The following is an 18,171-nucleotide window of genomic DNA, read 5'->3' on the forward strand; positions in this document are numbered from 1 at the left end:
GATGAAACAATCACAGATGACATGTTTTTCAGGCTCTTGAAACATACAAGAAACACACAAGAGTTGAAAATACATTACTAAGATGTAATCAATTAAAAAAAACCATAAATGTGAAAAAAATACAATTTCAGCAGAAACTGAAGAAAAATCAATGTGGGTGCTGGATGGTGACACATCCATTATTTAAACTGAACCTGCGTGTGTTCAAGGGTTAATCTTGGTGAGCGAGCATTTAAAAGCCCTTCCTGAGGCTCCATCCTCTTCTGTTGTATGTACTTCAATAATCAGCCTATTATATCCCGTTCTCCCTCCTGATCCCCGCTCCCCATCAAAGCGCGGACTTGTCTCCTGCGCTGAGTGACGTGGGGCCAGTAATACTGGGAGGGCGGGTGGGAGCGGGGCACGTGGACCAGAAACACTTCCTAGAAACAGCTCAACCCTGCCTGAACTTTCCCTGTAAACACAGCTCGCTGACAGAACGCATCCCTGCTGGGTGGATCCTGCAACTCCTGGAGGGAATGGCACTTCTTGTTTTTAATTAGCAAGGTGAAAGGTGAATTAAAACTAGCTGTTTGGCAAGTCAGTGCAAGAGGCTGACTTCGGAGAGGCTTCAAGGAGCCAGAAGAGAAGAGCTCCACGGGGGGAAGGCAGTGCGTGTGCTCAGGGCTTTTTTTTTTTTTTTTTTTTTCTCAATGAACCGCTTGCAGAAGTGACTAAAAAAAAACCCCACAGTTTCCTCCGGAGTCTACCCGCACAGTTACTGAAGAGAGCTCTGGACAGGACATGGCTCGAAAGACTCACTCCTTGGAATGTCCTCCTGCTCCCGGCTTATAAAGAACTGTCCTCGGGGAAGAAAGGTCTTACATAGCCAAATACAGCCTGGCAAATGGCACTTTGGGACCGTGCTTTCTGATGACAACGCGTTCGATTTGTGACAAAGCCTCTCACGCGCTGCCCCCGGAGGGGAGTCCTAAGTAAAACTCAGACCCGCCTTCAAAGTGCGGATCGGAGGGCTTGCCCGGTGAGCAGGCAGCATGGCATCGGCCGCGAACCTGGTCACCTGGCTCCTGTGGGGTTACTTACTGGAGCTTTGGACGGGAGGGCACACGGCAGATACCCCTCACCCCCGCCTACGTCTGTCACATAAAGGTAGGTCACCTTTTTAGATCCTTTTGTTAAAAAGAGAGAGAAAAAAATTCAAGTCCTTTAACCTAGATCTTTGGTCTTCACAGACCCTTAAAATGCAGCTGAAAAACATTATTGCCAAACTGACCTAAGACTCTAAGTGCCTCTGATTAGCATGTCATACTCACAGCATCTGAGAATAGTGCAAAATTGCATGCCAACTTGGAGATGTTATTTTTGTCTTGTAAATATTAGGTTTTATTAATGAGAAGTTCACTCACTAGCAGACACAACAGAAGAGGACAGGAAGCAGGTTGTAAATAGCCTGGAGGGGCTGAATCCAAGTTAGCAGTAGGTATTTGAATACCAATTTATGCATGATGGGAAACACGGATGTTGGAGAAGGGCTTCAGAGAGAGGTGCAGTATAGGTTTGGTGTTGTCCATAATGGGGATGAGAGGAGGAGGGGAAAATGAAATTCCTGAGAAGCAAAATGATTTCTTGCCCATGATGACAAAGTCATCACCGTGTAATTAAAATGACTAACGACTGATATGAATTAGCTTTTTAGTTGAACTGATTATTAGAATTTCTTTTATGTCTGGCAAAAAAAAATGTTCAGCGTTTATTAGCAATCCTTGTAAACTGATTTATATCGATTCAAGTATCAGGATACTATTCACTAGCATTGATTCTTTTTGTGTAAATTCATATTGCTTAACTGAAGATCTAGGAGAAAGTGCTTAAATATTTTATTCTGAGCTATGTCTTGTAAAGCAGGATTTGGTCATAAATAAATGATCAAAAGATAGCTTTTGCATCAGGACCAGTAAAAGCCAATCATGAATAGATTTGGTGATTCTTCTGTAAACAAACAAACAAACAAACAAAACCCACACATTGAGAAAGTGACTGCTGACCCAAATGTAATTTGGGATAAATTTTCTGGAACGAAGTATTTATTATCTGTCATTAGTCACTAAGACAGATAACAGTTGTAGTAACAACAATTACATAAGAACCACTTTTCCATTGTGTAAGATTTTAAATTGTCCTGGTTACAGAAACCTGTATTTTTAAAGTATAGGTATAATCTTTACCAGAGGGAGAAACACAAAGGGAAGCCTCAAATTTAGATGCCATGATTGACCTTTTTTTTGTTTGTTTATTTTTATTGGACAGTCATCCGCTAATTTGGACCATAGAAATTTCTCATTTTTAGATTAGTTAACAAGCTACGAATACTTTCTTCGTTTAAATAGTTTTCCTACTGTACTCCCCAGTAGATAACATGAGTTTAAGAGACACATGGACAGTGTATCTGTGAAGGATTTAAAATACAGCACCTAACATTAGCACAAATTATTTGAATTGGGAAGATGTATCATGGTGTGTATCAAAATGCATATTTCTAAGAAGCTTGATCGAATGTATCAAAATGTAAAAAATTTGATGTGATGAATTGTGAACAAAGAAGGATGTCAGGAGAAGAGTGTAATAAATGGGTTGTTTTTCTTGTGTAGCCAAGTGGATAAGCTGCCAGTTTTGGTGAGCCACTCTTCTAACTACACCTGGTATCAACCTTTTATACCTCATTATTAGGTACTTGTTTTCAGTAGTTCACTATCAGTATATTTTTGAAGATATATCATATTAATATTTCATTAGAGAGTTTGTAATCTGGTCAAAGCATGCCCAAACTCTCTAATGCAACTAAATGCTATGCATATTATTGTTTTCAGACTCACCTTGACTACATCTTTTTTTTTCCCCCCCACTACCTCTCTTAATCAGAGGAATCCGGAATTGATTTTTTGGGTTGTGTTAGATGATGTGGGAGTAGAACTTCTATCTATGTGGACTCTAGACTGAAAAGTACCACAAAATTTCCCTTTGGTTTTTCTTAACCTTTTGATGTGATGGCACTAGCTGAAATGCACAATGTTGTGCTTTTCTACAAAGACGATATACAGTCACCTGAAAATAGACTGTTCTCACTTGTGCATGTTAGCCAGCAAAATCAGCTGAGAGGTCACCACGGAGATGCAACCAGAAGCAGCAAATGTAGGCACTGCAGGTGATTCAGTGCAAGGGAAGGACTGCTGGAGCAGGACTATTTAGCCCCATCTACTCTTCACAGTCTGAACAGCCCGTTTACTCTTTACACTCTGAAATTCAGTGGACGTCTTAGAGGTATCCAAAAACTAAGGGTGGGGTATTTCAGAGGATAATCTTTTGCTACCTTAAAATTTTTTTTTCAACGTTTTTTATTTATTTTTGGGACAGAGAGAGACAGAGCATGAACGGGGGAGGGGCAGAGAGAGAGGGAGACACAGAATCGGAAGCAGGCTCCAGGCTCTGAGTCATCAGCCCAGAGCCCGACGCGGGGCTCGAACTCACGGACCGCGAGATCGTGACCTGGCTGAAGTCGGACGCTTAACCGACTGCGCCACCCAGGCGCCCCATCTTTTGCTACCTTAAATGATACCAGAAATGGTACAATTTTACTAATGGATCAATTAGTTGATTGATACTGTAAGTGAGTACATGGTCCTTCAAAATATAAACAGTGCTGTATATAAATACTGTAACACCTCTGAACTGCCGCCTGACCCCCAGCAGATAAATCTCGAGGGCTCTCTAGAGGTGGCCTACTGGATTATTCCAGGGATTCATTTCATAGCGATGGTTTATGTTCTATGGGAGAAAGACAAATATTTTTCTTACCTCCTTCGTTATCAAGATGGCACCTGAGACCACAAGTCTAATGTCTCTTCCCCAAAAAGAGGTAGAAATTGCAGCATCATATAAAAAGTTTGAGCTGAATTACATAAAATGCCAATGACTTTCCCTTTTCCTCTATCCTCCATCCTTCTCTATCTTTGGATGTGGCATGTCCTTAAACAGTGTTTAAGAGGAGGAGAGATCATTAGAGCTAAAAGGGGGAAAAGGCAGAGAGGGAGTGAGACAAGGTAGAAAATTGGTATCAGATATAGAGCATCTTCTTGCTGATTTCCCACTGCGCTCCACCTGCAGTGGGAAAACATTGAATTTCTCCCTAACTGAGAAGCAAGCTTAGTGGATAAAGTGATGACACATTTACTCTTGTTGAGGCAATGCCTGTATCTTTAATGTATTCTACAGGTGTAAGATAAATTGTGTTAACAAATAAAATTATAGCAAGTTGCTGTTCTGCTTTGTAAGACTTTTCAGTCAAGATTTGAGTTGAGATTAACGGTACCAGGCAAGTGTTTAAGTGTTTATGAATAGTTAAAAATTATGGCCAACTTTATAGCCAGTACTCTAAAGAGGATAATATTGGTGTGATTATTGCAAGTTTATAATATTCTACCCAAGGATTTCCTTGAAAAATAGCTCTGATTCTCATGACAGAAGTGAAGGAAAGAGAATAAAGGGAGAAGAGTCCTGCTAGATGCAGCCTCTGCCCTCTGTCGATGTCTGTTCTCTCCTTATCTCTCACCATCCTGCATTAATGAGGTTACAGGGAAGGCAAAAATAACCTTCTTGCTCATGGAGCTCAAAGAAGAAAAAACAAATGAGCAAAGCCCCATGTCAAAGAAGAAATCCCAACATACATGGAAAACCCCAGAAATTCAGTCAAGGGAGCTTGGCAGATGGGGTAGGTATTCAAAGACCCAATAAAGAGTGACACAGTCACAGAAGCCAAGGAGAATGGCCGTGTAATCAGAGGATGTTTGGTGAGGAGATACAGAAGTGAAGGCATAAATATGGCCGAAGATCGTTCCTAGCAGATGTTGATGTTATAAATGTAGATTTGAGCATTGAATATATATCTATCCATATAAAAAAGTGGGATAAAGAGTGTTAGTGTATCTGTATTTCGATATTATAACCAATTAAATACAGAGTTGTCATAACTTCAGATGTAGAGTCAGAGGTCTCTCCTTCCACTTATACTAATGGTAACTGTCTGTGCCTCAGTCTCCTTAATTTGAAAATAGGGATGGTAATGGTGCTTTCGCTGTATATCTTACCGGGTTTTTGAGAGAATCAAATGGAATGACGAAACTGTGAAAGTACATTCTAACCTAAAAATTATTTTATCAATGTTTTGTGAAGACTGATATAAATGAAGAAGGTTAGATGGAAACATGTCCTAAGGAGAAAAATCTTTGGGAATGGCATGAGTTTGGATATCAATAAATGCTAGGATGATGTTAACACAGAAGAAAGAAGTTGGTCTTAATTAGCATAAAATATATGGTTTATCATGATAGGTTGTATTCACTCCAAATCCCGTCTTCCATACCTTTGATCTCTAGTTATAATAATTTAGAAGATGGTCGCATCTGTGCATTTTTACAAGATTCATGGCCAATAGTTTTGCTATTGGCGTGTATGTAGTATATCTATTCATTACACATATTCACCTCACACCCCACCTTTCTGATTCTTTTTCTAACTTATGTGAAAGAAAATTGAGATAGAATTGTAGAAGAGCATAACAAAAATGAAATGTTTTAAATGATCATCCTGGAGGCTGTATTCATTTCATATCCAGAGCAAATACAAAAAAGAGGCAGTGGCTGAGCCAGTTTTTCCTGACCCAGCTCATAGCTTTGGTTTTTCAGCCAGTAACAAAGTATTATCAATAGTGACATTAGTCACATATCCCTGTGTGGTTAATAAATAAAAAGTGGTCATAAGGCATGATTCATGAAGAAAGTTGCTAAATAGGACCCAGGAGTAAATACAAACCTCGTGCCAGTTCTCCCGCAGGGAGAGTCGGTGAGAATTAAGTGGTAGATTTATTAAGAAATAGTTTATGTGAAATTAAAAGTACTAGGTAAGATGAAAGGAATTACAGTATGTTTTGTTGAGTTTGGTTTACCCAGAATATATTTTCTGTGGGTGAAGTCTGTGTAAGGATTTTAGATGGTGCTATCCTTTGTAGTTTTGATATTTGTTATAGACAGATACTGCTCACATATCACAGAAATGCATATGGATATATCGAAGTCCCTGAATGAATATGTATTATTTACTTCTTACCTGGATATTGGGTGTTACATTGGTAAAGCCGTTGTGCTTTAATATAGAGATAGGGCGAAGGGAGGTCAGAGTTAGCATGAGCAGTAAATGGAATTTGTAAATGAACTGGGCCAATTTTGGACTGAAAAATAACATGGTTGAGTAAAATCGTTTCTCAAGTCTTTATTAAAGAGAGTGTCCTATATGTAATATAGAACTGATACTTGTTCTTGACTCTTAAATATATGCAGTGGGCATGTGGTCTCAATGGAATATTCTTTCAAAAATCTGTTGCCATATTGTCACTTTGTTGTCTATGTCAGAGTTGTCCTGTAGCCTCAGACTATTTCATAGAGAGGGTCTCTCTGGGATGAGATCAACTTGATGGCCTCAGTTCTATTATGACAACATAATAAAGAGCCAAACATCAAGTTGGTCATTGCTGGTGAAAATTATTATTGTTAGCAATCTGCAGAGTCAGTTTTATTTCATCAAAGATATCTACTGGAATCATCATTGGGAGTTCTTAGTGGGAGAGCGCGCAAAGATTTACTCCTTTATCTTTGTGTGTAAAACTCTTCTGTGGCTTAGTAGAGGAATTTAGTCTGCAGGAATCCAGAAATGGCACTTTGCATGCATGCATGCCCCTTTATACATAGCCACTGCGGTGTTAAAGTGGTCTTCTAAGTTCAGTCTCGGAGAATTTAAAACAAAACAAAAGTAAAATTATACCATTAAAACACTTTCCAAGAAGTGTACAGTGAAGATTTAGATTATTTTCTTAGTTTCAGTACGCAGGGCTAAATGTTGGTAATAGTCTTTAGCCCAACATCTGACACTTAAGAATATTATATAAATTATACAAAGGATTATGGTTATTTTAATAATGATTTTTTCACAGTATGGTTTTAAATAACATTTGAAGCATAAGAGAAACTATCAATGTCATGAGTTATTTCTTGGACTTAAGCAAGCATTCTTTGTACTCATGATATGGGTGACAGTGACAAGACTGGGTATTTTATAGGTTGGATTTTCTAAACTATGAATGAAAAGATATGTGAATACCACATTTGAACAAAGTGTTTTAGTCTCTGATATTGAGAGAACACTTTCTCTCAAAGAATGTGCTGATTTCAAGAACAGAAAGTCTGAGGAATTAATAACTTGACTTCATATGGGCCTTGGGTTGGCCAAGGCAACTGATTACTCAAGAAATTTTCAGCCTTCTTTAGTTCTAATGCCTGGTTCATGGCATGCCCACCAAATGGCCCCATTGCCCTGGTAATCTTGCCTCCACGGCTAGTGTGGAAATGAAAAGGAGAAATCCATGATTTGCTTGATATCTGGGGCTTAGAAATGTATTTCTGCTTCTGTTCCTGGTAAGTAAACTCTCAGCCATTGTTGCTCTCTGTTTGAGGACTCAGCTTATGGCCTTGGCACAGTACACACAGAAGAGTGGTTTAGGCCCAGGTATTGCAAAACTGTCTCACATTCTATCTTCAGTGGCCTAAAATCTCTGTAGACTTTGAAGGAGGCATACCTAATATGAATCTTGCTTCTGGCTGTATGATCCCAAGTTACTTTCTTTTCTGACTATGAATTTCCTCATCTGTAAAATGGGGTAATGTGTAACTTGCAATATCCTGAAAGAATTACATGAGATCATGCAAATTAGCGCAGCAAATACTTTACTGTAGGAAGCTTTTCAGAGGTTATTCAATGAATCAGAGGTTCGGTGAGAATTAGCCTACCCTGGTTCCTTTTTTTTTTTTTAATTCTAAAAGCAATCATGAGTTAATTATTAACTTATAACTTAAAATAAGGGAGGATCCTTAATCACTAGAGTTTTTTACTTGCAAGCCAAGATTTTATTTCATGAAATCCAGCTCTTATAGGAGTAGATGACTAGAAGGAACAACGGATTTTGGGGTCTCTCGTGTTTGTAAGTCACTGTAGATGATTTATTTTTTGATAGTATAAGGAATTAACTTATCCTTAATTGGGAAGTTGGAACTTCAAGGAAAAGGAAAGTTGCAACTTTTCTGACTGGTACCTTGGAGATAGCAGACCAAAGCCACAGCATAAACAAAAGTTACTAACAAAGGTTATTGTAGACCCAGCTTTGTAAAGCACATAGAACTAATATTACCAGGACCGAACCACACCGTCAAAAGTCAAACAAAACAGGGTCTTATAAGCAGCTAACAGCCTAGCATGCATTGTTTGCTTTGAAAGTGAAAGAAAGCTTTCCATTCTATCTTCCCTTGGACAAACAGGTAAGATAACTGGGCTGGGGCACTGCTCCTGACCTCTTAGTAGGTGTTCAATAGTGAGCATTGAGTGGGTATATAAATGAAACAAAACGATTTAGAGTCATGTTTTGTAAAGGAGAGTCTGATGCAGGTTGGCATGAGGAACGCCAAGGAAACAAAGGAATCCTGAAGAACTGTTTATGGCTCCCTCGGTGAGGCATGCATTAGGAGCAAGGCTAGGGCTCTCTCTCCCCAGTCACCCCCAGGCCTCTTGGGGCTGCATTGTAGTGAAGCAACCAGGGCCTCCAGACATGTTAGCCATATTTGCTCATTTATAACCAAGCAGCAGCTCCTGCTTCTGTTTCTGCTTCTGCTTCTCCTTCTCCTTTTCCTCCTCTTCTTCCTCATCCTCTTCTTCCTCCCACTTCTCCCATGTCTTCTTCTTTACTTTTTGCTGCATTTGTCTTTCCTGGGTGATCACTAGACACCTCCCTTTTTTTCTCTTACCACTTAATTCTTTGATTACCCCCTGTGTTGCTATCATCACCCCTCTCTCCCTTTTTTCCTCCTCCTCTGCTTTTGTTCCAGGTAGATATTTTTATTTCACCCTCATCTTAGCCCAAAAGTAGAATGAAAACTTATTTCTGGTGAATGGTGTATATTTATTGGTCCTCAGTTAATCTTCAATATTTGTTTCATTTTTATTCTCTAATCAACAGAAGACAGGACCTTTGAATTAAACGACAAAGTTAATTATACTCATTAGGCATTCAAAAGTTGGTGAAATTCATGACTTAGGAAATAATGAAATATGAAAATAAACAGCTTACTAGCCACCTGGACGACTCACCCTCTTTTTCTCGCCTGTGTTTCTTTTTTTTTTTTCTTCTTAACGTTTTTTATTTATTTTTTAGAGAGACAGAGACAGAGTGTGAGTGGGGGAGGGGCAGAGAGAGAGGAAGTCACAGAATCTGAAGCAGTCTCCAGGCTCTGAGCTGTCGGCACAGAGCCGGATGTGGGGCTTGAACTCACAGACCTTGATATCATGACCTGAGCCGAAGTCGGACGCTTAGCCGACAGAACCACCCAGGCTCCCCGAGTCTCACCTGTGTTTCTAATGGACAGCTTATGCTGCCAGGTATGTAAAGGCTCTGGGGACTGGAGCAGGAAGGAATTAGGGTACCTGGAAGGAGGGACCATGCCCCGCCTCTACACCTTGGCTAGGCTTGGGTTAAGTGTAAGTTAGGATATTCTTCATGTAAGCCCATCTATTTCTAGGCCATTTCAGTTCATTTTCTCTGAGTTTTAAGTTTTAATTCATTGGAACCAGAATAAAAAGAGGGTTTTATTCACAAGATAGAGCAAGGGGAGCAGCGTCCCTAAGAATAAGTCTCAGTGGTGGGTTTAGGTAGCCAAACTAATTCCAGAACCAGAAGCAAAGCAGCAAAGCAGCAAAGCAAATGGGAATAAAAGAGGCAGAAAGTAGAGGGCAGCTAGGGACACTGACCTTTTCCCCTCTGACCAATTCCCTTCCCGGAAATGATGGGAAATGAAGAGGGCTTTAAATTCAAAGCTCAAGATGCACTATAGAACTAAAATCAAAGAGGAAATGTGCTGACAGCATTGCACATAGCTATTCATGCCTCCTGATGGCTTTTTTCCTAAGCCCGACTCCAAAAGTTTATTATGCATCATGTGATTCCTGAGATCCTTTCCAATTCTAAAACTCTAGGACTCTTTTCCTTCCCTTACTAGACCTCCCAGTGTGTAGAACTTCTCCAAAATACTTTAAAAATTCCTATTAGGAAACATTATGTTCTGGTGGAAAGAATAAGTAGGGACTCACAATTTTAAAATCCTGAGTCTGAATCTTTAGTACGTATATCCTATTTGATGCTGTGTTATTCTTGCTAAATCATTGAACTTCGAAGGCTTAGCTTCTTCACAAGTATAAAGGGACTGATGAACACTATCTATCTCATACAATTATTGTAGAATACGTACATGTATCATGGAAACGTACATTTTGTTGTTGTGCCTTAAAATATTCTCTATTGAATTGTCTTTAAACATTTTATGATTTTTGAGGGCAAGGAACATTTAATTTTTTTTAATTTTTAAAAACATTTTTGGTAGGACTCTTCTGAATAGAATAAAATGACTTACCAGATCATTCCTAAAGCCAGTAATTACAGGCTGGGGGTTGACCATCTAGGGGATAAAAACAAAACAAAGCTTTCTATTACTGTCGTTGGCTTCCATGTTACGGTCAAAATGACAAAATCATAAAGGCTTCTTTAATTTTTTTGAAGAGATAGAGCTACTGCTAAAAAATTTGCGCGACAGAAGGCTTAGTTGAATTTCATTGCAGAGGAGATGAAGCTGCTTGGGATTTTCTTCTGTTCCTCTTCCAAGCTAGGATCCGGAGGAGATAGACACTGGGGTGCTATGAAAAGTGTCAGAGACTGGCAGCACCAGCTCTCCTGGGAGCTTCTTCATCAGTGATTCTGGCGCTTAGGAAGCTGTGTTTTAAGTCCTGCAGGTGACTTCGTGCACACTGGAGCATGAGAAACGCGGGGCTAAGTGTTTGGGATGATGCTCCAGGGGAGCCTCACTTTTATGTTACCTTTTTCATTTTTTTCCCCTTTAGGTCCATTGCCTACGTTCAGGGTGTCGTTTATTCAAATTTCCAAACCACACCCTTGATCCTAATAAATATACTTAAATTCCTGAGTGTCTACTATATACTATACCATTTTCTACCTATTATTATTTTTTTTTTACTAGATGACATATAGGTAATAATTTAACATGTAAATGAAATCTTTTTTTAATGATTATTGATGGTGTAAATTAGGACACGTCATGCTATCACTGAGTTCAGGTGAGAAAACCTCGAATATTGGTGCATTATGGAAAAGCAGTTTATAAGATTCCAGAACTCCTTCATCTCTCAGTGAAGTATTTTCTCGGACTAATGAAATTAGGTCCACTTCTTTTTTTTTTTTTTTTTTTGTTATACATCCTGATCTTTTCCTTCAGGGACTCAGAAGCTTCTGTATCTTCTTAAGAAATATTTGTTTATTCAGTCATTCACTTATTCCGTGACTAGTTGGTGAGCTTCTTCCATCTTTAGAGACTGATCATCATGCTAGGGATTTAAGAATAAAAAACACACAGGGTGCCTGGGTGGCTCAGTTAAGTGTCCGACTTCGGCTCAGGTCATAATCCCAGGAGTTCGAGCCCTGTGTTGGGCTCTGTGCTGACAGCTCACAGCCTGAAGTCTGCTTTGGATTGTGCGTCTCCTTCTCTCTCTGCCCCTCCCTGGCTTGTGCTCTGTCTGTCTGTCTGTCTCTCTCTCAAAAATAACATTAAAATAATTAAAAATAAAAAGAATAATTAAAAAAACACAGTTTTGTAAGTGCGATGCATTTCCTAGATGGGATCCTGGAAACATTAAAAGTAAAACTTATTTTAGTTAATAATAATGGATCCGTATTGGCTTATTAACTGTGACCAAGTACCATACTAATGTAAGGTGTTAATAATAGGGAAATTGGGTGTAGCTTTATGAGGACTCCCTTCACTATCTTTACAACTTTCCTGTAAATCTAAAACTATTCTAAAGTAAGAAGTTTATTAAACACACACACACACACACACACACACACACACACACACAGAGCACCTCTACCCAACAGTATTCCTGTGAAGCCGTAAGGTCTAGTTGTAAGAAGAGACAAGTCGTGATAAAGCAGGATTTTTTTCTATACTTGAAGTTAACACAAAGAGTTTGTGGAAGCATGGAGTTGGAAAGAAGAACCAGAGTACAGTCTTGGGGATGAGAAGTCTAGGCAAGAAGCATGGAGCAAATCATCCAGGTCTCATCCCATCCTACCACCATTCCTGCCTCCCTCCGACTGCCATCCTACTGCATGTAATGCCCTGGGTCCTCCTACAAACACGGTTGCCCTTGGATATCTAAGTAACTGAATCCCACTGTGTTCATAGCTTTCCTACACACAATGGTATGACAAATGCTGTGTTCGTGGTCAGTCAAATCGCCCCCATTTCAATATGACTTTAAGTCATTCTCACTTTTCTTGTTTGAGTAATATGATTAATACAAATTCACAGGTAAATTTTGAAATTTTTGAAGGCAGGTTTATTGTTTTATTGTTTGAATCCTTAGAAGCTAATGTGGTTTATGTACTTGATAAATTTATTACGTCTGTTGCATTTAATGTATGAATGTAAGTGTTAGATTTATTCACTTTAATGTTACCAATCTGAATTCTTCAGCTGGATGCCACATCTAAATAGGTTCCTAATATAGATGGCACAAAATGAGATGATAGGCCTCGCAGGAGGAGCATTCGAGAAGTCAGGAAAAACGATGAGAATAATTCTCTTCTATCCCTGCTCCAAAATGTTAGGTCCCACTTTGGCTTCAGGTCTTCTGTTACGAAAGCTTTGAAGAGAAATCCAGAACTGCTTTTAAATTATTCAGGAAATATCTGTATATTATTGGAAGGTACAGTTTAAGGCTTTGGCAGAAGGTGGTTTGAATTCATCTGGGCCATTACATGATCGATGTCACATTTCAAGCATCTTCCCGTTTGCTTCAGTCATGATCTCCAGTGTCCAATGTAGCAGCGGATTCATTTCTAGAGTGATGAACTATGAAGAGAGACAAAGAACTAAGGCATGAAATCAGCCACAAAGCAGAAAAAGGCAAGGCTATAAAAGGGTAGTAACTTATTCAACACCTTTGTTTCCAAAGAATATTCTAAATGAACAAAAGCAAGAATAGTTTTTTGTTTTTATCAGTTCATCTCTGTGGAAAGGTTGATTTATGAATAATTTGACTATGTTGCTTTTGTTTCGTGCATTTATTGCTCTAAAAGCATGGCTATAGGCAATAATGTAGTAAGAAGAATAAGCACTCTGTACAAGTTTTATAATTAAATTAGCTTATGCAAGTTATTTTCAATTTATTTCCCAGCCCAAGTTAATTGAGAAAGAACCAATGAAAAATTTGCCTTAAGATTTTATCTTACAAAAATTGACAATATGTTTTGAAATCATTGTATACTTGAGTTGTTTTTTTTTAACACCATACTAATTACTCCAATATAATACATCTAATGTGAAAGCAGAAATTAATGGACATAAACAGAAAGGTTAAAAGTGAAGTTAATTCAGGAGAAAGCACACATTTTGTCACTGTCCCTTTCTACTATAAGGAGTAAATAAATATGGAAACAGGAAGCACCTGATTATCTTATTTTTAGAAACCAAAGTCAAGTTGTCAAATAAATATATAGAAAATAGGATCATTTTGATCACGTTGAGCAAGGTAAAAATAATATACTTTTAAAGTAAAATGTGTAAAGTACAGAAAATAAAAGCGATTCCTTTTGAAATAGCTCTGTCATTATTGATGAAACTGATATAGGTATTTTTCCTTATCAAAAGCAAAAGCAAAAACAGAAACAAAAAAAAAAGGAAGGGAAAAAGATACTTCAAGTTCAACATTATCATGATGCATAAATGCTACACATATTTCCGGTCAGATGAGTGATTATGTGACAGATAACTTTACAATTGCTTGGAATGAGTACTAGAATATTGAGCTTGCTGACAATATAAGGGTCTGCTTAAACTTGAGTTAACCATATGGTGTATTCTTAGAATAGCCATCCCACCCATGTTTAAAATTTAAACAGAAAAAAAAAACCTTTTTTCCAAAGTCAAATGTTATCATTTTAGTTGGTGTACTCAATTATCCATATAATTGCATCTTCTTGTTCATAAGAAACAAGTTAATAGTTCTTTTTAATCTGTCTAGAATGAAGAAAGAAGAAAGAAGCTAGGACTATAAAATACTGGAATGGTATTACAAGCCACCCAAAAAATCAATTTTGTTACTACATTGTTACAATTATGAGAAGTTAATGTTTAAACTTCAACACATTAATATGCTTTGATTTTCTAGTAATTTCCCACAGCAGAATTCCCTTGTAATATTTAGATAACCGTAGCAAGAAGAAAAATATTACAGTTAATTATGCTTATAATTAAAAGAATATAATTATATCTTTGTCATTATATTTCTCAGAAGTAAGATAAAAGTTATGTACTGGGCACTGCTTTTGACAGATTTTTTTGCCAAATGTTTTTTACTTGCTCCAAAATATGTATGCCCAAACTGAAGTCTGATGTATTTTAAGATTGTAGAAAAAAATTTTCATATCTGGAGGGGGTAAAAAAAAAAGAGAAGTCTCTAAGGCTTAAAATCAATAAAATTAGACAAGAATAGAAATGAAAGACTAGGAAATTAATAACAATGAGCAAGTCTACACACAAATAAGGCAGTAATCACTCAGAAACGCATTAGATGCCTTTTAGCATATTGGTCTCAAGGGAGGTCAAATAAATAGACTACTAGGATTTTGTTGTAGGCAGTTGCGTTTTGGAATATATACTTATGCTCACTAGGCATTTGCATGCCTATATAAATGAACATATAATAATTAGGAATAGATTTTGTTTAGATTAGAATGCCATTTGTCCTATTAGTCTGCTCATAAATACCCACTGCCTCGTTGGAACAGATCTTGATGTTGCTTTGTTTTCCAGTGTCCAAAATGCTGTAATAGGAGGACATTTACCCACAATGTATCATTGGGAAGTTTTGCTGTTGTGGAATAAAACTCTTGCCAGCCAAGGCGCTTGCTGGAGGCAGTGCTGTGCCTGTAAATGCTTGTGGAATATTGCAATGTTGTTGCCTCCAGCATGGCGTTTCACTTCTAAGGTTCCCCCAGCCAGGCTCCAAGTTTCCATTCACACTGCTAGCCCCTGAAATTTCCCTTTGTCTTCACTGACTATTTTTTTCCTCCTAACAAATAGACCCAGCTGCTGCTGCAGCCGGTTGCCCACACTCCCCCATACTGCTCTTGCTGAGGATGGCAGCCAGGGTAAGGAATAACAGCTGGGATTGGCTTACTTTGGCATCTAAATAATTTGGGGTGGGTCCATTCCTAACTTTATTATTTCATTTAATTTTATAATCTTTCCTGCTGCGGCAATTAAAAACAAATAGGTAAACGATGTTTTTCCAAAATGTTGCCTTCATCTGGCTGTGACTCTGAGACCCGGCTGCTCCAGACAGATTGGTTGAAATGCACACTGTTATTTTTTCCACTCTCAAACACCGTTTGGAAAACAAACGTAACAGAAACAAATTTATTAATGTGATACCGGACACATAGCCCTTCTCTGACTCAAATCGATGGAAAATAAATAGCACCTATGTCACTGATTGCAGTAAGGATTAAATGAAGGACCATTGGAATTCATTTAGAATAGTGCCCGATGCATAGTCAATGCTAAGTGTTTGATGGAAAGTAAAGGGAGAGAGGGAGAGGGAAAGAACAGTAGAGAGCCCTGGAAAGCAAGAGTGGACCAAGAGAGAGGAGAGAGAAAATGGAGAGAAGATGAGGAGAAAGGGAGGAGAGGAGGAAGAATTTACTGGTGGAATATGAAAAACCAATAATTACACTTATGCAGTTAAGACCCATGTGACATGTATAGAATTTCATATACCTATTCCAACCAAAATAAAAATAAATGATTAGAAGAAGACTGGAGTTTAAAAATGCTTGTGGAATTTTACCCACATCAGAGTATTTTCTCTGCCGTGACATCCAGACAGGTAGTCAGATGAGTTTGTTATTTTGAATTTGTACATTTTCATGGAAAGGGAATTTGCTACCTGGTAAGGAAGTCCATTCCATTTTTTATTTTTATTTTTATTTTTATTTTTATTTTTATTTTTATTTTTATTTTAAGTAATCTCTACATCCAACATGGGGCTCAAACTTACGAGATCCAACTGAGCCAGCCAGGCACAAGTCCATTCCACTTTTGAATATTCTAATGAGGAGAAAGCATTTGCATACCCAATCCAAATCTATATTACTGCATTTTCCACTTTTTTTTTTTAAGTTAGAGAGTGCATGAGCTGGGGAGGGGCGGAGAGAGAGAATCCCAAGCAGGTGTCACCAGGAGCCTGATGCAGGGCTGCAGCTCACAACTATGAGATCATGACCTGGGCCGAAATCAGGAGTCAGACGCGTAACCAACTGAGCCACCCAGGAACCCCTGTATTTTTCACTTTTTGTTGTAGTTCTTTCCTCTCCTGCCATAAGATTATAGGTCATGGCAGACCTCCAAATGTTTAAAGAGAGTTATCATACACTTTTGTGGTGTGGGGTGAACATTTCTCATGCCATGGTTATCCTGACTGTACTGTCAGGGTTCTGATCATCCTCCTCTTTGTTAATGTCCCCCTCAAAATGGAGCACCACAATCAATACTCAAGAGACGCCTCCCTTGTTCACAGAATAGTGATTATGCTAACTGGCGACTTTTATTTATTAAAGCCACCTGAGTGACAGTAGCTCATTTGGCACATAGGCCAACCTGTGGGTTTACGGTGAGATTGCTGTCAGGTTTATCACATAGGCTCTAAGCCAATGCTTTCCTTTATTTCGCATGCGTGGTTTGTCGACGTTAAGGAAAACTCTCTCCCACTCTCTCTAATGTCGAATGTGAATCATAAGCACAATAACAGCATGTGGTGTCCTGGAGAAGGACGTGAGCTCTGGAGTGAGACGTGCCCACATTCAAAGACCGTTTTCACTTGTGTTTAATTTTTCTTAACCTCAGTTTCCACATTTATTATCTGTAGGAAATTTAGCTAGTTAGAAATGATAACGCTTATATTCAGTATAGAAATTTCTTTTAAAGTCTTTTTAAAAATTTAAAATACACATTGCGTGGATTTCTCTACAATGTCAGTGTTTGGAAGAAATTTAACACACATTTAAGACAATTTTTTTTAACGTTCATTCACTTTTGAGGGACAGAGACAGAGTGTGAGCAGGGGAGGGGGAGAGAAAGGAGACACAGAGTCCGAAGCAGGGTCCAGGCTCTGAGCTGTCAGCACAGAGCCCGACGTGGGGCCCGAACCCATGAACTGTGAGATCATGACCTGAGCCGAAGTCAGAAGCTCAGCCGACTGAGCCATCCAGGTACCCCACATTTAAGACAATTTTTAAATTATAGCATGTATAAACTAATATGCTTTTGGCTTTCAGGGAAGATGTCGACTAATAGATGTTATTGCTGGTTTTCTTCATAAACATTGTTAAGATAATTTATATAACTATAGTAAGGGAAAGGTTAACTTGAAATTCTTTAATATGGAGAAATAAAGTACAACCTTTCTTCACAGCTAAAATAGGAGACTTTTTAAATGTCTTAACAATTTTTATTTAAAAAGAATCTGGAATGGTCACCACGGCAGAATGGCAGAATTAAAATACCACCATAGCTGTGATTGCTTAATTTTGTAACTTTAATTTGCTGTCATTTTGTAGATTTGCCAGTCTCTCTGGGTATTTGTAGAAAGTACTGCAATTAAAAAAAAAGAGGCATATGATTTTTCAGAATAATTTTTTCATTAACTCCTTGTAAGTCAATAGTAAGCTCTAGAAAAATTATTTCACTGGAGATTTTATATGGTAAAAAGTATGTGTCATTAAAATGAAATTTTTAAAAATCTATTTTTTTTAATCAAACTTATTTGTGGTGTCTGTTCTGTTCTTGTTATAGGATTAACTTCATCACATGTCCTTTTCCTATATTACTAGTTTATGAGCTACTCACACGTTTTTGGAATTTTGAATGTAGAGGAAGAATGAGTCTGAGA

The 18,171-nt window shown here is 38.2% G+C and overlaps 1 protein-coding gene across 1 annotated transcript in view; it reads left to right on the forward strand.

Annotated features, from left to right (window-relative positions):
• The first annotated feature begins 426 nt into the window (after positions 1 to 426).
• Positions 427 to 18,171, forward strand: part of SEMA3E (semaphorin 3E) — a 243,267-nt gene continuing 225,522 nt past the window's right edge. Inside the window, exon 1 of the mRNA XM_058725250.1 lies at positions 427 to 1,149. Within this exon, the coding sequence (XP_058581233.1) occupies positions 1,035 to 1,149 (115 nt within the window). The 5' untranslated portion in view covers positions 427 to 1,034. The remainder of the gene's footprint in view (positions 1,150 to 18,171) is intronic.

This window comes from Neofelis nebulosa, chromosome 4 (genome assembly GCF_028018385.1).
Source record: "Neofelis nebulosa isolate mNeoNeb1 chromosome 4, mNeoNeb1.pri, whole genome shotgun sequence".
NCBI lineage: Eukaryota > Metazoa > Chordata > Mammalia > Carnivora > Felidae > Neofelis > Neofelis nebulosa.